This window comes from Salvia splendens, chromosome 7 (assembly GCF_004379255.2).
Source record: "Salvia splendens isolate huo1 chromosome 7, SspV2, whole genome shotgun sequence".
NCBI classification, from domain to species: Eukaryota; Viridiplantae; Streptophyta; class Magnoliopsida; order Lamiales; family Lamiaceae; genus Salvia; species Salvia splendens.
This window is the reverse complement of record NC_056038.1, coordinates 4,641,841-4,664,848: the sequence shown is the minus strand read 5'-3', so window position 1 is coordinate 4,664,848 and position 23,008 is coordinate 4,641,841. Positions and strand designations below refer to the sequence as shown.

Here is a 23,008-nt window from a genome sequence, read left to right as displayed (position 1 = left end):
ACTGGAGGTGCAGATGATGAAGCAACTTGCGGATAACTTGTCCTTGTACGAGAAGTCGACGGGCCCTATCACCAAGATGACGTACTACGACCTCATTCTTAGATTGAGGTCGAAGTTGGGCTTCTCCGTTCGGTCGGAGACGGGCGAAGCTAGCGCCAGTGGGGCCGGTGTCGGCGGCGGTGGAGGAGGTGAAGAAGATGTGCCGGATTCCGATGACGTCACCGAGTAGGTAGCGGTGGCGTTTTTTATCTTTTTATGTTGTGTTTTTTAAAAATTTTCGTTGTAGAATTTTCCACTATCAAAAGTACGACGAAAATTTATGTCTAATTCGTAACTTTATTAAATTATGTTTATTTCCCAAATTATTAGTCTACTAAAATTTAATATAATTAAATTAAAAAATAACATTACAAAAAACAAATAAATTAATTTTTTTTAGAGGGCCACATTTGGTGGCCCTTGTTATTTTTGTTAATTTTGTTACTTTTACCATTGCGGAGGGCCAAAATATTTAAATGAAATTTACATATAGAAAAGGATATATCTATTGGAATGAAAAAAGGAATAATGGATAGAATAGTACAGAAATATTTTCCATATCCTTAAATAGGAATTTCAATTTGCAGCGTTAGTTTTCCAATTTTGGCCTTGCAATAAATTTATTTTATACGGAAACAAACATAAAACAATCTTTCCTAATTTTAGTTTCGGAAATGAGAGAAAAGGTTTCCTATATTCATTCAACGTGACATAACTTTGCGTTTTTATTTTTATTTTTATTTTTTAAAGAGTAGGTGACATCTTGTTCCATTCTATTTTCCCGTGTCCTGTTATGTTTTAACATTAAAAAACATTAAATTTCGATTAACACTGATTATATAAATGTGAGCTAAAACCCAAAACTGGTACTACTGGTGATAAAGCTAAAACCTAAAACTAGGTTTGATCAAATGTCATGTCCCATAGATTTAACTATATTATTATTTCAAATTTATTTGGATGATTTCCAAGAATTTGCAGTCATTCATATGCTTAGGAATTAGGATAAACTTAATTTAAGGGTTCTCAATTCAAAATTTGGACGATTTATACTCATAATTATTGTCAAATAGATGATGTTGGTGATCTTTTGAATTCGTACACAGGAAACTTGTAAATATGCAATTTTTGAATTATAAAATAGGAGACAGAGGAGACCTGGCATATTCACACTTTTTTAATTAATTCTTTATTAAATAAAAAGTTTCATAGAAGTGACTAGAAAACAATGTTGCCACATGTCTATTTATTTTCATATAGATTTATGAATCTTGGGAATCTCACACCCAACGTTAAAACTTCACAAGGTCTCAATTTCTTAAGAGTCTTAGACTATAGGAGCTTCTATTGCACATAATATAAAATTACCTTCAAGTAAAATATAACTAAGTAAATTATAATATGTCACTCATGCATGCAAAATCTCCATCTTGCGCAATATTCAGCTTATACATTCACAATTTACTATTTTATTTTTTAGATGCGAAACTATTTTATAAATGTTGGTTGTAAATATAGATTATCTTAATTAACATAAAAATCTGATGATTTTTTCTTTAGTGGACCACAGTTTTTTAATCGTTAGGCTTTGAGCACGAATTACTACCACTCAAGCAAAATATGTCAGTCTTGTAACTTTATATTAAGGCAATTGATTAATTTCAACTGTCTACTTATCAGATTATTAATAACTTTTATTCCTTTTATAGAACTAATGATCTTAAATACTTATTACAAATTAATACTATGAATTCTTGTGCACAGAAAAGTAAATGAAAGATTCTATAAGAAAATTAAAAAACATCTATTAACTGAAACTTTTTTTTTTTTTTTAACTTTTGGTTTTGGTCGTTTCCCATTTTTTTTCCACCAAAACTGTTTAGCTCTCGAATTTCAAGTTTTCGCCCAATATAACTTTTTTTTTAATTCATATTCGTGAATGAACTTTAATTAGGTAAACCATTGTACAAATTACGTATAAAAAGGGCAAAATCACGTAATGATTTTTGGCATTCGACTATAAACCTACTATTAATGTACAAATTAGTACTATAAAAAACTGTCCGGACTACCATAAAGATTAAGTGCTAATTATAATGATAAAGTGGTTGGATTAAATTAAAATATTAATATGCATCATTGCTGCCGGTCCGTTGTTTGAGTTTGATATGATAAAAGCTAACTATTGTCGCTAATTAAATTATCGGGCCTACTTAATTCTGATGCAATTAGTTCTTTTTTAGTTGATTACTTCTTAATCTGAAACAGCTGGCATGAACAATTTTAAGTTTATGAGTTATGACTATATGACGTGGTCTAGTAATTGTACTCCAATACAATAATTTTATATGTAAACATATAGTAATTCATGGCTATTAGTGTTAACATGCTTAAACCATTTGTCTATTTGGTGAACTTAATATGGTTTTATTTTTTGGTGAAGCAACATAGCTTACTTCATGTATACGAAGTTTCTACTTGTATCTTTGTTATAAGGAGTAGTATATAATATAGTCAATAAGTTTATTAATAATTATATTATTTTATAGTAATAAAAAAAGATGATATGAAAGACTTGGGACAAATTGACATAGTATAATTTTGAGTTTGATTGAAAATAATAGTAGTATACAATATCTAATAAGAAGGTTAACCTTTTCTTAAATTTGTACACATTTAATTTGAGAAGTTCATCTTTTTAAAATTTGTTGTAGAAGGTTAGTGTGTAATATACTCCATTAATTTATATTGAATTAATTAATATCCATGAATTAATTTTAACTAAAATACCTAAAAATCCAATTATATACGCATAATTTATACACATTTATCACTACTTAAATAAAAATCTAGAATAATTGGGAGTTTCCTCTTTGGGATTGGTCTTCAATTATTGGGCAGAGTTTAATATATATAGATTGTCCGCGTCATTACGGGTGGAGACATAAATACAGGTATACTACATATACTTTGTAGATTATTTTGGATCAATAACTCTAATTTAGATGTCTTTAACAATATCAAAATAAAACTTTTAAAATAGATATACATAAATTGATAACTTTAACGTAACTAATACTCAAATACTACTTCATTATTTTATTTTAATAATTTAAGATTTCAAATCAAAAATTTAATTTCCTATTATTAAAAAATAATCTGAAAATATCACATTAAGATGAATCCAAATCTGAAATCTTTAATCTTAAAGCATTAGCCACACTATCACTAAATCAACATATATCATTTTAGATCTATTTTGTATTTTAATGTAGGAGTATGAAATAATGCAGCCGACAACCTACTTATACTTATACATATGAAATAACATGTCCCCTAACTAAACTAATAATTACGGGATAGTGTAGATGCTACTGGTGGGCCCATATGCTTTTTTCTGGGATTGGGTAAATTAATTAAGCACGAGTTTAATTTCAAACCTAAGATCTCTCTCTGTCTGCAATCGTATAATTATTATAGAAAAAGTATTAGTATTATTTTAAATTAAAAATCCTCGGACTTGAGCTGTCCACGTTGCCAGAGTCGCATATCTTGACTCCTCGGATTTCATGACCAATAAAATCTTGTGCTCATTTTATAAAGTTTAGTATATTATACTCACCAATAATTGTGACTAATTAATGATCAATTATTCTGGCGTAACATTTAATCCCAACCATCCTAGTCTTCAACTCAATCCCAATTATCTTTTAGTTCTTGTTATCCTTATCGTGTCCATACACACACAATATAATCTGATTTAATTATTTTACATAATAATGTGACTATTTATTGAATGATTCCTAGAACATGCGAATTGGGATTTTATAGATCATCCGATTTTATTCTGCACTTTTTTTGAGGGCCCCACCACATGTCTAAGATGTGTGAGATTGGTTCCTAAGCCTTCTTATTTGTTTCGAAATTTAATTGAACTCGAGATTTAGACATTATGGTGGTGTCCGATTGTCAAGATATAATATATGATTGAGTTGTGAGATTATTTTAGTCATAGGGAGGTTAGCTAAGATTAATTATTCCATGATTATCCATCTAGGATTGAGTTGTGAAATTGAATCTCATGAACCAAACACACTACAAATTTACTCCCGGATACAATCTTGCAAACCGAACACCCCATATAAGTATTTTTATAGTAATTGTTTAATCTCTAAACGCATGAATATGTACAAAAGGGGAGACACGTAATTGCAATCACAAAAAGAAAAGAGTTGTATAATCATATATTGCACCACACGTTACACACGAGAGAGTTTGAACATATATTTTGAATGATATTCGAATTCATGAGAAAGACAGCATACAAAAGAAGATTAGGCGAATGTAACAATGCTCTTTTTGTTTGAGATTCGTGCATTGGTCTCTCGTCCACAGACAGTCGAAAGGAATACCGGTGATTTACAATGGTCATATTAACGCAGTTATTAAAAAAAACACATCACATTGCCAATTATTATTCATTTATCATTCAACACTAGATTTTGCATCCAAAGAGGAAAATAAGACATCCATGTATACTCGCACTTACAAATATTAGCAAAAGAAGCTAAGTCATGACCAACTAATTAAATTTGTCCTCTTGAACATATGAAAAACACCAACAAACAGTGGCGGATCCAGGGAGGGGCAGGAGGGGGCGACCGCCCCTCCCCGGCGACCCACTACCATGGACCCGCACGTAAATTTTCCATAGATGCCCTCCGATAACTTCCGACGTCGCGCCTCACCCCTCTGTTAGTTTTCGATACAACAAATCATTTTGACGCGTATGGTCCTTGACTATTTTCACTATAATATTACTCCCTCCGTCCTTTAAAATAGAAAATTTTGAAACGACACATGTTTTAATGCACAATTAATAAAGTAGAAGAGATGGAAATGAAAAGTGATTGAAGTATTGTTAGTGGAGAATGAGTCCCACATCATTAGAGAGAAAAAAAGGTTTCCTAAAATAGAACATTTGACATTTCCATTTTTCTAGAATGAACCAAAAAGAAAATGATTTTAATTTTTAAAAAACGGAGGAATTATAATTTCTAGGGGAACATCATAATTTATGTTATTTTGACTAGATGAAAGTTGCATAAAGTTAAAGGTCAAAGAATAGTTCCCTCAAATATTAATTCAAAACTCTTTACAAAGAATAAAGATAAATAAGCCCAATCCTTGTTTAAAGAAAATGATTATGAAAAAAAGTGCATAGACCTATGTGAATAAAATGCCTTCCAGATAAGGTAAATCTCCAACCTAAACATCTTTTTCTATCTAATCTTACTTTCCAAATCTGGCAACACATGCATTTCAGCCCACCTTTGATTGCCCTACACAACTACCGTATCTTTTGCCGATTTCCCCCAACCAGTCTTCACCTGCCACCTGTACTCCACTATATTTCCCCACATCTACGGTTCAGATTAATTGCCAGCATCCAACGCACTTGATTTTTCACCAATTAACTAAGATCACTCTTACAATTTCCTTCATTTTTGTTAATGTTTAATTACTTGTCCAAAAGGAAAGGAAATTCATAGGAACTAAATTTGTTCCTATATATTCTGTAATTGTTTAAGTTTTGCTTATTCATTTGTTCCCAAATATCTTGATGTTTTTTTTGGAGCTTGGTTTATTATTTTTAGATAACGCAAGTAGATGCCATTGCTATTGAAATTACAAGCACAAGAAAATATAAATCGTCAACTTTTGTACAACTCCATAGTTTGTACCGACTGTAGACATCATTGTATTTGCACTAATTAATTTAACATCATTCTTTTGTCACAAAATGATATTTCATTATAATTCATTGTATATACAATGTACGTGCTTACATCCGAATAACTAATTCTAATATACTACCATAATTATAAATAAAATACTACTCCTATAACTTAATAATGTATCTATAAATACAAAATAGGTATCGCAATATATTTTGTGGAGCCAAAGACCTATTATAATGGAGGTTGGATGAGAAGTCATTATCCATCAATAATGCAAAAAATCCACGTTTCGGCACCACCCTATTAGGTTTGAAAAAAATGCATTTTTAAGGAAAGTACAACCCAATGAAGCAATCTTAATTTCTTCTTTTTTAGTCCGGTAGATGGGTGGGGGTAAGTACGAGGTATAGACCTGGCCTAGGCTAGGAGACGTGGATGGTGCTTCGCCATTCATGGAAACTACACTATCTATATCTTATCTCCATTGATACCATACAATTTTTCATGTCATGAGGTGATCAAGCACCGTATTCATTTGATGTTCTTGTGATTAACATCTATTAAATCATCCAAGCTGAGCTGTTATCTGATCGATTTGATAAAAACTCAAACCCATTAAATCAAATCTAAACATGTCATATATAAAAAAAAATTAATTTGAATACAAACCTGAGCATATTAGACCCATGCACATTTACGATACAAATATGGCATGATAAGATAATGACATGATAACTATACAAATCTAAAACTAACCATAATGATCTCAAAAGCATTTGCCCTCAAACTGACTCAGATATCACTTTAACATACTAAATTTTCATTTAAATTCTCTACCATTGCATTATACATCTGTATAACTGTATAATATTAATAAAAGGAGGGAACATATTTTTTGGTTCATGAACTTTGTCAAAGTATCATTTTAGGTTCGTGAACTTTAAAAATATCATTTGAGGTCCATCAATTATGAATTAATATCAATTGAAGTACTTTTTTATTATTTCCAAGTTTTTTTGGACGAAAATACCCTCAATACCTGGAATGGTATATATTTTTAACAAACTTATCATCACATACTCATATTTTTTTAAAAATATATTTTTGACTAATTTTCTAAATATAATTTGACCTTTAATATTATCACTTAATTTTGTGACATGCAAGAAAAGTTTCTTCTTCAACTTTTATAATTAAAGAATATTAAATATTTTTGAGGTATGGATACTCGTAAAAATTAATGTCACCGTCAATAGACGATACTTGAATATTGATAAGAACTAAAAGTTTTAAACAAATTTTTTAATAACTTCTTGATCCCGCCAAATTTATTAGAGAATGTTGATTCTAATGAACGATTCATAAATATGAATGACCAATACAAAAATTCTATACAATTATGAAAAACAGAAAACCGTTAAGAGTAGGGAACGTGTTCCATGTCTTTGTTTCTATCTCATCGTATCCCATTATGTTCTCCAAGATTTGAAACTGACCATCAATACCTTAGTGTATATCAATATTCAAGTGTAGTCTATTGATTGTGACATTAATTTTTATGAGTGTCCATACCTCAAAAATATTTTAAAATTCTTTACTATAAAAAGTTGAAGGAACTTTTCTTGCATGTCACAAAATTAAGCGATAATATTGAAGGTCAAATTATATTTGGAAAATTCATAAAAAATCTATAGTAAAGATATTTATAAAAAATATGAGTATGTGACAAGTTTATTAGAAATATGTACTTTTCAAGGTATTGAGGGTATTTTCATCCAGAAAAAACTTGGAAATAGTAAAAAAGTACTTCGATTGATATTAATTCATAGTTAATGGATCTCAAATGATATTTTCAAAGTTCACGGACCTAATATCTTGCAATATCACTAAAAGGACATACGATCCTAAAAAATGCCAAATCTGATGAAAACAAGATATCACAACTTGCTACTGCAGGAGATACACATTCCACTAGGAAACAAACGTATCCAACAATAATGCATCTAAACAAAGCCTAAAGTGTCAGTTGCACATTATTTTTATCACAGAAACTTAAAATATGGCAACATATCGAAATTTCGAGGAGATTAAGATGTCAAATAAGGTATAAACAAATCGATGCCTGATGCATTGGCCTAAATCAAGACATGGACCACTAATAATTTAATCCATCTTTGTTCTCCTTTACAGCATTTTATATCATGTACTTTTATAGAAAGCCAAAGAAATCCTAAGACAGATTTAGACATCCCATAATACACAGTAATCAACAATTTCCAATTGATAAAAGCTCATAGGAAAAGCCAACAAGTTGCTCGGTGTGTACTAAACAACACAAGTTGCACGTTCATATCAGTGTGTGTTGTGAGCCATCATATATAATACTAGTATGTATGCATGCTTACAATTTTCTGGCTGTGTTTAACAAACCTCGGTAACATAGTAAATATCGCGAGGCATTTATTACCTCTTTTGGCCTTGAACAAGCACGAAAGGGTTTAATTCTCTATACAAGATCTATCAACTATATCCTAGATTCTAACAACGAAGTACGTAACTAACATTATACTAATTACTAAGTCCCAGAATATTATTTTCTTCAAACTATAGTACACATCTATGTCGCATCATTTATACTTTCTTTAGGCAACACTAATTCATTACTAAACGCTAATACCATGTGACAATTAAGATAGCATAAAGTTTTAACATATTTTTGCATTTGGAAGATCAATATTCAACAACCTATTATAGATACCAATTATAGATACCAATTGCAGTCGAACATAAGTAATGGGAAAAAATATTGCGGAAACTAGGCAGCATATGAAGATAAAAATAATGAATTATATTTAGATGCTAATAGGTCATAAACAGGACAATTCATTACCTGTAGTGGTGCACTTGGAAGAAGGAAGGATAAATCAGCAAGCTTACACAAAAATATCATGATCCACCAGCTTAGTGGATTCTAGTTTCACTTCACACTCATGCCACTTCGAGTTAAATAAAGATCTCTCCTGTCTCACAATTACTGTGCTACAAGCATAAAAAGTTGATTAATATGCAAACAGCAATATCTCCTAAACGCATTACCTGATAAAGAATAGTATGATGTAGTAGACATATAGTGAAAAAATACATGTAACTGCGAGTTGTTTATAAAAAAAAATAGTAGTAGTATTATAGTTTCTTCTAGTTTTAAGAAAATATGGTACCTTCACCCTTGAGATCAAAAGTGACTCATCAGCAAGGATAACTAGCAATACGTCAAACCTCTCTTTACTTGAGGCCTTGATCGAGACCTAAACAGCCAATATGCAGAATGCTAACAGTGTTTAGAGATCTGAATCATTCAGAGTACAGATTATACTATTAGAATGGTTTGTCTACATCACATATTTTGCAAGTCAAACAAATGTAAATTCTAAGTTACACTTGCAAACTTCTACGAGTCAGATGTGCGTCATATTGCCTTCAACATGTCTGTGTTCTAGAGTTAGTCATCTATTATCAAAATGATAATACTTCGCACAAGGAGCATCATGCACGGATCATGCACTCCAGCATAAAGTCATCCTCATCGTATGGCTGGTTTCTTCTTGCATAATGATATCCATGAGGAGAGACCAGAAGCAACAATTATGGGAACACCTGTTGGATATGAAGAGGCAATTAATGATAAAAAACAGCTTCAAACATTGCATTTTTGTGTGGAATACGGCAAACATCTTATGAGCATCTCACAACTCAAATAACTTTGGATTAAAAAGTCGAAAACACTTCAAATTTCCAGTTAAAAGTGTGAAATAGCTGCAACATCATGGACCCTAGAGTGGGAGGTGACAGGTTCCTAGAGTAAGTCCTGTTTCAAATCACATGCTTCATAAAAACTCAAAAAAATAGAAATAAAAACTAAGAATCTCACACAGCCAAAAAGAAGCTGCTCTCATACTTGCACTTATTCTTATTTTATTTTCCCATTTTAATATGTATATGTGGAGAACTTGATTGTTCTTTGAACATTCAAGTTGGGATCTTCTCTATCATGCACACACTGAAATATCCAGTAATATCCTCTCATCGCTCTTGCCATTTTTCTACTTAAGGGAGAGTGGAAAGGATAGCAATATGCATAATAAGAAAGTTTATCTCAATCACACAAAAAAACAAACAGAAAACAAAAGATCATTGAGTTTAAGAGATAAAAAAATTACGAGCAATATGAGGCCAAATAGTTGACTGCACCTCGCTCTTATCATCTATAATACTAGGTTTCTTATTGCAGTGCTTCATGATCATAGTTGATTATACCACTCTGGCCTGCATTCAGAACATAAACACCATGCTTAGGTTAGTGACGTAGACATATCTGATTGATTTCTTCAGAAAATGAGAAAATAAACATCGCTTAGTAAAAACAAATAGATATTGTGTTCATTGAACCATCACCATATTTACACAAAAAACATAATTCAGAACCCCATCAGACACTTTGTTTATTTTAATAGTGTCCCCCAACTTCAAGAATATACAGGGAGGAAGAACTTCACATCAACCTTGGCAATGAATAGAGTTTGCTTCCGGGCCACTCATTTCCTCTCCTTCGTAGTTAAGAAACGAGATCCCAGATGCATCTATTCTGAAGAAAAACCCCAGAGATGGAGATATAGAAGATTTTGCTATCTTTACAAGCCTTTTTCCTGTAAGCAAAAAGGCAAAGAAACATGACCCATTTCACCACAGAAAAAAGAAAATCAGAAGTCACATTTTGCATTGTATAGAGGGAAGTGGTTACAGGACAAAGTTCACTGACCCTTATTAGCACAATGATCCTCTCTTTATAAGACCATCATGCATATCACATCACTCGCTTATAACTATTAGTTTTTTCGGACGAATAGAAGCTTAGGATTAAGCATCTAAAACTGGAGCATGGATAAGATATCACATCAGACCAGGATTTGTGGGGGTTTTCTTTAGACGTTGGGAAGCACAAAGTAAGCAGGTCTTTCTGACCAAATTACTGCTGAAAACATAGACCATGACTATGTGGTTAGACAGAACACAATTAGAATTTGAACTAAACATTGCTAATTTTTTCCTTCCCCAAATTAATGTATTGTCTTCCTTCTTGTTTAAAGTAGGGGGCTCTTCGAAATTTCATCATCTGATTGACCGTGAACTACCCTATCATAGAGTCCACCTTCTTTTTGAGAAACATTATTTCCAGATTCCAAATAACTATCATATACTGAGATGTATGTTATCTGGTTTTAGCAAAAGGATGAAACATACCTGATCTAGATTCTAGAACTAAACGTATGCTAACTGCATGAGCCCAGTGAATTCCCAGAGCAGCAACAAGGTGATATTCAACTTTTGAAGTGTCTTCTAAAGTGTCGGCTCTGTCGTGCCCTGCACCAGGATACCAATATTCATTATAAAGAAGAGAAGGAACAAAGAACTATACAATACATTGTTTATAGGATTAGACTATTTTTCGTTTCATTTACCTCCACTTCTGTGTTTCAGTTTGAAAAGGTATTTGCTTACTGGAATTATTATTGCAAAACAATTCAAGTACTCCCAAAGCTTAATTTAATTTCAATCTGTTACTTTAGAAAACCCCTTAGTTTCCATTATAGATAAAATGAAACCTACACATATTATCTACGAATATAAATTGAACCAAACTGTGAACTCACTTGGTGAAACTGTGGTGCTCCCTCATATGAACATATCCACTTATTCTGAGTTATCAAATGATTTCTCAACTCATTCATAAAGCATTTCAACATAATGATTATGAAAGGAATCCAATAATAGGTGAAGCTTACAGATCACAAATTAGTACCTTGGAATACATATCGGGAGGCTTCATCACGAACTTGAGATCTTACTTGATTGGTCACCACCACAGGAATCCGACAACATTCTGCTAAGGATCTGCATATGAAAAAATATAAGGTGGTGTACCGATATGGAGAAAATATTTAAAATTAAATCAAATTCACATATAAGAAGTCCTACTTGATAAAAGAGATGTGCCAACCTAGTTTAGGGGGTCCCTGGCCATATTCCCTGCAAAAAAGGAAAATGATTTAAAAGATAAGTGAATCATGAGATTTTTATTTTTATTTCTAACAACACAATCATGATGTGATGCATAGAGTCTAACCAAAAACCTCTTAGTTCGCTGAAAACTAAAAGAAAAATACCCATAACCTAGCAAGAGTAATCACCCAGAAGCAAGGGCTGTCATGCTGTCAATGATAAGCAGCTTTACATCATGCTGGAGGAGAGAAACCTTTATTTTCTGCAAGCTGTCAACAAAAGACAAAAGTACAATAAAACGTTAGTTTCGAAGCAGGTAAATCATCATTTTAAGTCAAATTGAGAGTCATTTTAAGTCAAATCGAGAGAAACACAAGTGAGAACAAAGGTTTAAATAACTGAGAGCATCTAAGACCACATACAAATCTAGGTCTACTTAATCACAACTTTAATTTGATCACTGGCAACAAATTTGCCAATAAGCAATTTAAATAATTTCTGATGCCTCAAGAAGAATAAGTCTGAGAATGCTATCTGGCCCGTAGCAGAATATTAAAATAACTAACTACAGAGTGAAATGTGGATACTGAGGTACAAAGAAGTTTCAGAGCATACTAGAAAACGACATATATACTCAGCCTCAGTGGAGGTAAGGACATAGATTTAAATGACATTCATGAATATGCACATGAAGTATAATTTTAGATTAAGATAAAGTTACAAGTTTTAATAATCCTTCAGAATAGCCATTCTGGACATTGGCAATTTGAAGTGTTTCTTGGATAAAGTATTACATTGCATTGCACTGAATGACAGAAATACCAAAAAAAAGTAAATAGATTAGTGTCAAAATAAAATAAGTCGGACACTCAGGCAAAGTCATATATTAATTATATGAACTTTTTACTTATTTATATCCGTGTTTCAGAAAATTCTAGTTCTCACAGACCATGTGAATAAAGTTAATATAGAGTACAGATGATATTAACAAATAGACGGATCTTTTGTACCTTTCGGTGAATTCAGATAATGATTCTGGCTGCAGAACCAGAATTCTTCCAGCCATCTGCCATATAAAAGTCTTATCGACGGTAATTGATAGATAGACTCAAGCAACAGCCAGAATCCTTACACTCAAGAGAAAAACATAACTCCCCGTTCCATGAAGTTTATCGGTAAAATCAAGTACATAAATGCATGGAAGCTAAAATCTTACTGAGTATAACAAATTCATGAAAACTGTAATACTAATGTTTTTCTTAATTGTCATGCAAGATCTTTGCAGTCAGAGAAAAAATAGAAATTTGGCATAAAGAGACACTCGGCACCAGCAGAATATCATTATAATATATAACAGTAGCACTCTCTCCCTAAGGCAATTTTTTTATTACTCTAACATATTTCTTATCATACGAGGTCCATATTTTATACTATCCCTTTGGCTCTTACAACTATTTGAATGGGGAAAAAAGAGAACGAGATAAATCAATCAAACAAAAAAGGGTGGAGAAAAACCAAACAATATTTTTACTTTATCTTGTGCGTGAATGAAGTGAAAAAAGAATTGTATGGTAATTCAGAAAGCATGATACACATTCGAAGGAAATGTGTTTTTATGATGATGCAATACCACAGCACTATTCTGTTTTTGTGTTACTTGTTCAATCACTGCAAAAACCTAACATTTCTGTAAGTCTTATATCACGAGCCTTGAGAGTTGAGTGTAACTAACTAAGACTGCATATCAGATGTATAAATCCATACCATCTCTTTGCCAGCCTTGTTTTCTTATACAAAGAACCAAAATTATGTGGTTAAGATTCATGATATATCTCAGATATATCAAAAACATCACAAATTTGAACAACCAATGACACAAAGCACAACTCATTGGGAATTGCATACCTGTTGAGCCATGCCTTCCATGTTAAATATTTCTGGGAAACTACTGAGCCCCATTTCTATAATCCTGAAGATAGGTGCGGCAACAAGTGAAATTCAGCCAATATGTGGTGATTTAGCAATTAGCATGAGGTTCAAAGCATACCTTCTTGAACTAAATTTGGATTCCACATCAATATATATTACTCGGCCACCTAATCCTCCATGAGAAGTAGGCAATGATGCAAGCAAAGCAAGCTTCAGGCAGAACTGCAAGAAGATAAGGCAATATCAGCACAACAATTGAAGACCAAGACAGCTTGACAGAAATATTAGCATACCGGAATGAGCGATCTAAGTATGATCTCCACACGGAATCATCACATTCATTTCAAAACTTACTTGTGTTTTCCCTATCCCTGCAGGACCAACAAGCTCAGTCACAACGCCAAATGGTATTCCACCACACAGAGCTGCATCAAGACCTTTCAATCCAGTGGGGAGATGACCTGCTAGGTACTCATTGTGGTTTCGCTGCTCCAGCAACGACAAAGCCTAATCTCGTAGTCCCAAACAATCATCAAAAGTATATGCATCACATTTCCCGAGCAAATCATAAGCTGCCCGAACAAATTATAGAAACCAAAATCCTATACTTTCAGCCATAAACTTACAGTTTGATAAGGTGGACATGAAATTTCACTAATGTGTCCTACTGCAGCCATAACCTCTTCCAATCCAACATCCATCAACTCCATTAACTCAAACTCACTCAGTGACAATGCATCCTACAGAAAACAAATTAAGAACAATCTCATTTGAATTCGGCTATCAAGTGTCTAATACTAGTATAAATGCATTAAAAACAGTGAAGAGCCACTCGATTAGCAATTGTATAACATATAGAAAAATATAGCAAACTCGATTCGACTCAATTGTAGCCGGGGACGGGGCGCAAACTCTGAGACGAAAAATGGTTGAGGTAGTAGATACAAAGCAATACCTTGGCGGTGAGGATATTCCGAGCAGAAAATACGTTAGCTATCGATTTGGGGAGCCCCATCTCGCTGATTAGCTTGTTCGCCATTTCCGAAGAAGCTCTCTGGATCGGGAAATTTGTTTCCGGTTTAATATATACTCCTTTTTTCTGATTCCGTTTCCCTTCCCTCCAAAGGAATGGGCCCATGGGCCGACATTTAACATCTGCTCGAAGCCCAACCACTGTTCCATTCGGCCCTGATAAGTGATACTGATAACCAAGCGATGGAACTCTATTCCCCAATTTTTTACATATAAAAAATGCTCTTTTCTCAAAAAATGGGATGAGATCCTCTACTACTGGGCTGAAAATCACAGCATTTGGTGCTGTGGTTAAAACGCAACTTATTGCAAATGAAACGCATCACTGCCACTTCTCTTTTCCTTTTATATAATAAACTTTTTATGTTGAATACATTTCATTTAAATATTATAAATATTGTAGTACTTATCATTTAGTAAGATTAATAAATTCAAATACTTTAAAAAGTGTAAAAAGACCAAATTACCCAAATGCTCAAAAGAGTATTTTCGTATAAAAAATGACAAAAGGATCAAATTTGAGATAAATCCCTAATCCATGGATGTCTATCGATATTTTCAAATTCCATAGACTATGAACAAGATAAACTCATAGTCAAGAGATATTTTTTAGTCCACTCTAATCATAAATATTACCAACATCTATTTGAGCTTCCCAGCTAACCCACCCAATATCGATTATTCGATGTGTATGGTTATTAGTTCGATTCCACCGACATTTGAATACTACTTAAAAACAAAAAAATGTCGAGTATGAATTAGTATACTGTATTGATGGATCGGCGAATTTCTGATGTTAGTGAATGCAGGAAGATGCAGATCACGACACAATGAATTTACGTGGTTCGATTTACTGAGGTAAATCTACGTCCACGGGAAGAAAAGAGGGCAGAGTTGTATTGCTTGATCTGTTTTCTACAGCTTACAATACAGACTTGCTATTTTGTATTTTATCTCTAGAGATCGAGAGAATGTAACCCTATCTATCTGATCTAGGTTCTATTTATACAAAGGACCAAGATCGTGGCATGCAGCTATTTACTAGGTAGTGGATGTCGTGGAGATCGTGGCGATCTTGCATGGGTCCACTATCCTGCATGAGTTAATGACTGCTTGACACCACTAAACAGATCGTGGGTGTAGTGGAGGTCGTGGAGGTTCTGCATGAGTCCACTATCTCCCAGTTCGGTCGAATACTGAGACCGAACTGCTGAATTATTGCCGAGCAGCTTTTGCCGATCTGAGAGTAGAGCTTGATGCCGACCTGAGAGCAGAGTGAGCTGTAGGCTGGGGCCGAACTCTTTGGTTGTGCCGAACTGAACTCTTTAGTCATGCCGAACTGATACTCAGAACTCTTTAGTCATGCCGAACTGATACTCTTTCTTGGGCTTTACTGCTGTTGGGCTTGTTTAGTACGTACTCCATCACTACCCCCCCCGGAAAGCGAAGTGAATTAGTTCGGCATTCTGAATAAAGGTACGGGGTAAGTTGATGTTTGTCCTCGGTCTTATGAAGTGAACTCTTCTTTGACCGGACTCGTCTTTGGTCTGATGAAATAAACATCTTTGACTGGACTCGTCTTTGGTCTGATGAAATAAACATCTTTGACCGGACTAAGCTTGTTGTCCTAATTTGGCGAGTTTTATCGCTCGGATCGGACTTTCCGTTGTCCTAATTTGGGGATCGGACTTTCCCTTGTCCTAATTCGGCGAGTTTTATCGCGTGGATCGGACTTTCCCTTGTCCTAATTCGGCGAGTTTTATCGCGTGGATCGGACTTTCCCTTGTCCTAATTCAGGCAAGTTTTATCGCGAGAATCGGACTTTCGTTGCAGTTCGTTTCAGACGAAGTGCTTGATTTTTAAGCCGAATTGTGGTCTTGTATCCTCTTTAGAAGCTTGGACTTCACAATCGTTGGCTTATTGCAGTTCGTTTCAGACGAACTGCTTGTTTAAGCTGAATTGTGGTCTTGTATCCTCTTTAGAAGCTTGGACTTCACAATCGTTGGCTTATTGCAGCTCGTTTCAGACGAACTGCTTGTTTAAGCTGAATTGTGGTCTTGTATCTTCTGTAGAAGCTTTGACTCACAATCGTTAGCTTGTATATGTTCTAAGAAGGGGATCAGCCTTCGAAGAACAAGATACCTCAGTAACATTTGTAAGAGACGACACGCACAGAGACAGACAAAACGCATATAGACAAAACGCACAGAGACAAATAAAGACCAAGTAAACCAAATAAAGCACATTGACTGAACAAGACTCAAGACTGACTGACCGGACTGTCTCTTACAAATGGAACTTTTTGAGGTTGGAAATGTGCCATGTTCGGGGTACCTGTTCTCCTGACATGTGAGCCAATTTGTAAGACCCTTTGCCGAGGACTTCTGACACCCGATACGGACCTTCCCATGTGGGTTCGAGCTTGCCCAGCTTTTCTGCTCGGCTTACTTCGTTGTTTCTCAAGACGAGATCTCCCACTTGAAATTGTAGCTTCTTCACCCTTTGGTTGTAATACCGGGCTACTTGCTCCTTGTACTTGGCTGCTTTTATGCATGCCAATTCTCTTCTTTCTTCGGCAAGATCTAGCTCGGCTCTCAGTCCGTCGTCATTCATTTCTGAGGAGAAATTTAGAGTTCGGGGACTGGGTACGCCGATCTCCACCGGAATCACGGCTTCAGTGCCGTACACAAGACTGTACGGAGTTTCACCGTTGGAGGTTGTGGGTGTAGTTCGGTAGGACCATAGGACTTGAGGGAGATTTTCTACCCATTGTCCTTTGGCTTGTTCTAACCGAGCTTTTAACCCTTTCACCAGGATACGATTTGTTACCTCCGTTTGTCCGTTTGCTTGTGGATGAGAGACCGAAGTGAACCGCTGTTGAATATTCAGCTCTTGGCACCAATTCTTGAACGTCTTGTCGGTGAACTGAGTCCCGTTATCCGAGATGAGGATGTGGGGTATGCCAAATCGGCACACTATGTTCTTCCAGACGAAATCCAATGCCTTCGAGCTCGTTATCGTAGCTAATGGTTCAGCTTCCACCCACTTCGTAAAGTAGTCCACGGCAACGATTAGGAATTTCATTTGCCGAGGAGCTTGAGGAAGTGGTCCCACTATGTCTATGCCCCATTGCATGAAAGGCCAAGGGCTTTGCATAGTGAATAGATCGGTCTGCGGCATCCTTGGGATATTTGCATGGATTTGGCACTTCGGGCATGTCTTGACGAGCTGCACTGCTTCTTGTACCAAGGTTGGCCAATAATATCCCCATCTTAGAACTTTTTTAGCTAAAGCTCTAGCTCCGATGTGGCTGCCGCACGATCCTTCATGAACTTCTCTGAGGATGTAGTCCGTCTCTTCTGGTCCTACGCACCGCAATAACGGCTGGAGGTAAGACTTTCTAAAGAGGACTCCTTTATGAAGTTCGTACCGAAGTGCTCGGCATGTGATCTTCCGAGCTTCTCTCTTATCCTCGGGCAATTGTCCTTGATCCAGATACTGCAAGATCGGCGTCATCCAGTTCGGCGAGCTGGATACTGAATGTACCTCGGCTTCATCAATGCTTCGATGCATTAATTCTTCCGCCTTTGAGCTCGGATCTGAGGCCAACTTACTTAAGGTATCTGCTCGGCTATTTTCCGCTCTGGGAACACGGATTATCCGAAAATAGGAGAAACTTCGGCTGAGGTTTTGCGCTTTGTCCAAATACTTCTTCATTCTCTCGTCACGGGCTTCACTTGTACCCAACATGTGATTTACTATGACTTGTGAATCACAATGGACTTTGAGAGATTTGACGAGCAGACTTTGCGCTAACTGGAGTCCGGCCAGGAGGGCTTCGTACTCGGCTTCATTATTAGTAGTGGGGAATAGGAACCGAAGTGAGTAGGTTACCTCGTGTCCGTCGGGAGCGACGAGTAAAATACCAGCTCCACTTCCCATCTTGTTTGAAGCTCCATCTACGAATCCGCTCCAGCAGTCTGGCGGCTCTACTTTGGATTCCGAGGGCTGTGCTAGTTCGGCATTGGTAGAATTTTTCTGTTCGGCAATGACAGGGATTGCTTGATCGAACTTGGCCTCTGCAAGAAAATCTGCCAAGGCTTGTCTCTTGATGGCTTTCCGAGGTAGGTACTCGATTGAGTGTTCTCCCAGCTCTATGGCCCATTTGGCGATTCTGCCTGATGCTTCTGGCTTGGTCAAAACTTGCCGAAGAGGCAGATCGGTTAAGACGCATATCTTGTGAGCATAGAAGTACGGCCGCAGTCTCCTTGCTGCATTTACTAACGCCAGAGCAATTTTCTCCAGAGGTTGATACCTTGTTTCTGGACCTCTTAATGCTCGGCTTGTAAAGTAGATGGGAAACTGCTTTAGGCCTTCTTCTCGTACAAGCACCGCGCTGATGGTTTGATCTGATGCCGCTAAGTATAAGAATATTACTTCGGCTTCGGTTGGAGCAGAGAGAATAGGAAGCTCGGCTAGATAACTTTTGAGCTCGTCAAAGGCCTTTTTCTGCTCGGCTCCCCACTCGAACTTTGGTGCCTTTTTCAACACCTTGAAGAACGGCAGTTGCTTTTCGGCTGCTTGGGAAAGGAATCGATTCAGTGCGGCTAGACATCCGGTTAGCCTTTGCACGTCATGTATGGACTTCGGCATTGCCATGTTCTGAACGACTTGAACTTTTGAGGGGTTTGCCTTGAGTCCGTCCTTTGAAACCCAACAACCCAGAAACTTTCCCGAATCTACCAAAAAGGTACATTTTTGGGGGTTGAGTTTGAGGTTGGCTTTTCGGAGCACGTTGAGAGTGGATTTGAGGTTGTCTTCGTACTCCGAAGTGCTTTTGCTTTTGACAACTATGTCGTCGACATACACTTCAACCTGTTTTCCGATTAGGTGCCGAAAAAGCTTGTCTACCATCCTTTGATAAGTGGCTCCGGCATTCTTTAAACCGAATGGCATCTTTTTATAAGCGAAAATGCCGAAATCGGTAATGAAAGCTGTTTTCGGAGCGTCACTCTCATCCATCAACACTTGGTGATATCCTTTGTATAAATCAAGAAAACAGAAAATTTCGAAGCCGATCAAAGCTTCTACTTTTTTATCTATATTCGGAAGGGGATAGCAATCTTTAGGACAGTGCTTGTTTAGATCGGTAAAATCTATGCACATCCGCCATCCTCCTCCTTTTTTCTTGATCATCACAGGATTGGCCACCCAAGAAGGATATTTCACCTCGAATAGTACATCCGCTTTTAGTAATTGGCGGACTTCGTCATGGATGACTTGGCTTCTTTCTGCCGCAAAGAGTCTTTGCTTCTGTTTTACTGGCCGGATTGAAGGATCAATATTTAACCGATGAGTGATTACCTCGGGGGGCACTCCGGTCATGTCCAACGGAGACCATGCAAAGACATCTTTGTACTCCTTGAGGAGCTGAATGGTCTTTTCCCGGAGTAGAGGCGTTCCTGCGAAGCCGATCTTGACCGTTCTGGATGGATCATCTTCGTATAACTGAACGGTCATTGAGTTCGGCTCTGAAGTGACTTCGGTCATCTCACTTGCCTTTGACTCCGGTTGCTGTGATTGCTATGCTTGATGGTGCCGAACTGATTGCTCGGCACTTTTAAGCGCAATCTGCAGACATTCTTTTGCCCTCTTTTGATCACCTCGGATGACCGCTATCCCACTTTTAGTGGGGATCTTGATGGTGAGGTGATAAGTAGAGCAAATGGCCCGAACTGTGTTGAGCCAGTCTCTCCCCAGGATGATGTTGTACGGGGACCGAGCTTTCACCACAAAGAACTCGATCATCGTATTGGAGCTTGTAGGTGCTTTTCCCACCGTGATCGGAAGGCTGATAATACCTTCAGGGCGGGTGTCCTCCTGGGCGAAACTTTTCAGAGGAAGTAGAGCCGGACTGAGCCGAGCTGGATCCACTTCCATTTTATCGAAACATTCTTTAAAAAGAATGCTGACTGACGCTCCTGTATCCACAAATACTCTGTGGATCAGTTTGTTTGCCACTCCGGCTTGAATGACAATAGCGTCTTGGTGAGGAGAGATGGCTGGGACGGGATCGGCGTCTGAAAATGTAATCACTTCGTCTTTCTTCAGCCTTTTATGTGTTGGCTCCTCTTGATTGGAACCTCTGCGTTCTGCTTTTAGGGACGACTTAGTCTTCCCGGCAGGGAGAGCATCAATAGTCAGGATTACTCCATCATATTGCGGCTCGTCGTCGTCTTCGGGATCCTCATGCCTTTTCGGATCCTGAGGATTGCAGTTCGCACCTCTCTGCCTTTTGTTCTTTTTCGGCTGCTTGCTTTGGTATTTTTTTAACGTTCCTGTTTTCACAAGAACATCAATACCTGCAGCCAAATCTCGGCACTCCTCGGTATCGTGACCGTGGGTTTGATGGAAGGAGCAATATTGATCCTGAGGTCGCCGCGCGGCTGATTTCGTCATCCGCTTTGGTCTTTCGAACATATCGGAATGTAGTTCGAAAATTTCCGCTCTTGACTTGTTCAGCGGTACGAACTGAGCGGGCGGCTTCTCGGGATTGAGACGGGGTCCCAATCTGTCTTGCACCGGAGCCCTTTGAATTCTTTCAAATGGAGTCCGGCGAGGATGCCCCTGATCGCTATGATCGGGCTTCCTTCTGTCTCCTCGGGACGATGAGCTGTCTAACGACCGTTTGCGACGGTCTGCCTCATCGGCCCGGGAGTACTGGTCCACAATGTCCCACATTTCCTGAGCTGTCTGCGGACCGCACTCAACGAGCTTCCTGTAGAGAGCTCCAGGCAGGATTCCATTTTGGAATGCCGAGATGACAAGCAGATCGTTGAGATCGTCTACTTGCAGGCATTCCTTGTGGAATCTTGTCATAAAGTCGCTGATTTTTTCGTCGCGACCTTGACGAATAGAAAGCAGCTGAGCCGAAGTGATCCGGGCTTCCGCTTTCTGAAAGAACCTCCTGTGGAAAGCATCCATTAGATCTCGGTAGGATCTAATGCTGCCTTGAGGAAGGCTGTCGAACCACCTTCTGGCGTTCCCGATGAGCAGCTCGGGGAACAGCTTGCACATGTGGACCTCGTTGAGACCCTGGTTCGCCATGTTATATTGATAGCGTCCCAAGAAATCATGAGGATCCACGAGTCCGTCATAGGTTATCGACGGAGTTCGGTAGTTCCGCGGCAAAGGAGTTCGGGTGATATCGTCCGAGAACGGAGTCTTCAATGCTCCGTACATGGCGAACCCGACATCTCTTCGGTATGGAGGAGATGGAGTTCTCCTGTGGTTCCGGTACCGAGGAGGAACAGGAACATGTCGGGGTTGAGGATTCTTTCTCCTGGAAGACACGTCACTACTGCGGTAGTGACTTTCATGCCTAGATGAGGAGGGAGAATCCGTCGTTGTCTTCTCCGGCTGTTGGCTCTTCTGCAGGAAGGTTAAGAACTCCTCCTGCTTCTCGGCCAAGAACAGCTTGACAGCTTCATTTAAATCGGGCTGCTGGGAAGACTCGGTGCGATGACTCCTGGAGGGGCTTGTTCCTTCTTTGTGAGAACCGGAGGTAGATGTCTCCCGAAGCCGTTTTTCAGACCTGCGAGCTGGACTAGCTTCCTCACGGTTATCACGAACGGTATTATGGGTGTTATGTGATCTGGTATGCATTTTTTTTGGGGTGGAAAAAGGGTCAAAAATTCGCTTTATCACAAATTTGGTTCTCTGTTTCCCACAGACGGCGCCAGTGATGGATCGGCGAATTTCTGATGTTAGTGAATGCAGGAAGATGCAGATCACGACACAATGAATTTACGTGGTTCGATTTACTGAGGTAAATCTACGTCCACGGGAAGAAAAGAGGGCAGAGTTGTATTGCTTGATCTGTTTTCTACAGCTTACAATACAGACTTGCTATTTTGTATTTTATCTCTAGAGATCGAGAGAATGTAACCCTATCTATCTGATCTAGGTTCTATTTATACAAAGGACCAAGATCGTGGCATGCAGCTATTTACTAGGTAGTGGATGTCGTGGAGATCGTGGCGATCTTGCATGGGTCCACTATCCTGCATGAGTTAATGACTGCTTGACACCACTAAACAGATCGTGGGTGTAGTGGAGGTCGTGGAGGTTCTGCATGAGTCCACTATCTCCCAGTTCGGTCGAATACTGAGACCGAACTGCTGAATTATTGCCGAGCAGCTTTTGCCGAT

The 23,008-nt window shown here is 37.4% G+C and overlaps 1 protein-coding gene across 3 annotated transcripts; it reads right to left on the bottom strand.

Annotated features, from left to right (window-relative positions):
- Nucleotides 1-9,117: 9,117 nt before the first annotated feature.
- On the bottom strand, nucleotides 9,118-14,842 carry LOC121811145 (DNA repair protein RAD51 homolog 2). Of its 3 annotated transcripts, none has more exons than XR_006052512.1 (13): nucleotides 14,722-14,841; nucleotides 14,393-14,506; nucleotides 14,121-14,273; nucleotides 13,885-13,988; nucleotides 13,743-13,806; nucleotides 12,848-12,903; nucleotides 12,026-12,106; nucleotides 11,814-11,864; nucleotides 11,638-11,729; nucleotides 11,079-11,198; nucleotides 10,340-10,483; nucleotides 9,998-10,103; nucleotides 9,118-9,434 (listed from the first exon to the last, which is right to left on the bottom strand). XR_006052512.1 is itself a non-coding variant. In XM_042211942.1 (13 exons), the coding sequence occupies exons 1-12, from the start codon at nucleotides 14,803-14,805 to the stop codon at nucleotides 10,060-10,062; spliced, it is 1,107 nt and encodes a 368-aa protein (XP_042067876.1). In that variant the 5' UTR covers nucleotides 14,806-14,841; the 3' UTR covers nucleotides 9,118-9,434; nucleotides 10,029-10,059. The 3 variants fall into 3 exon arrangements, 1 of the variants encoding a protein (XP_042067876.1); XM_042211942.1 differs by having other exon boundaries at nucleotides 10,029-10,103; XR_006052513.1 differs by lacking the exons at nucleotides 9,118-9,434; nucleotides 9,998-10,103 and adding an exon at nucleotides 10,597-10,806 and having other exon boundaries at nucleotides 10,343-10,483; nucleotides 14,722-14,842.
- Nucleotides 14,843-23,008: the final 8,166 nt, after the last annotated feature.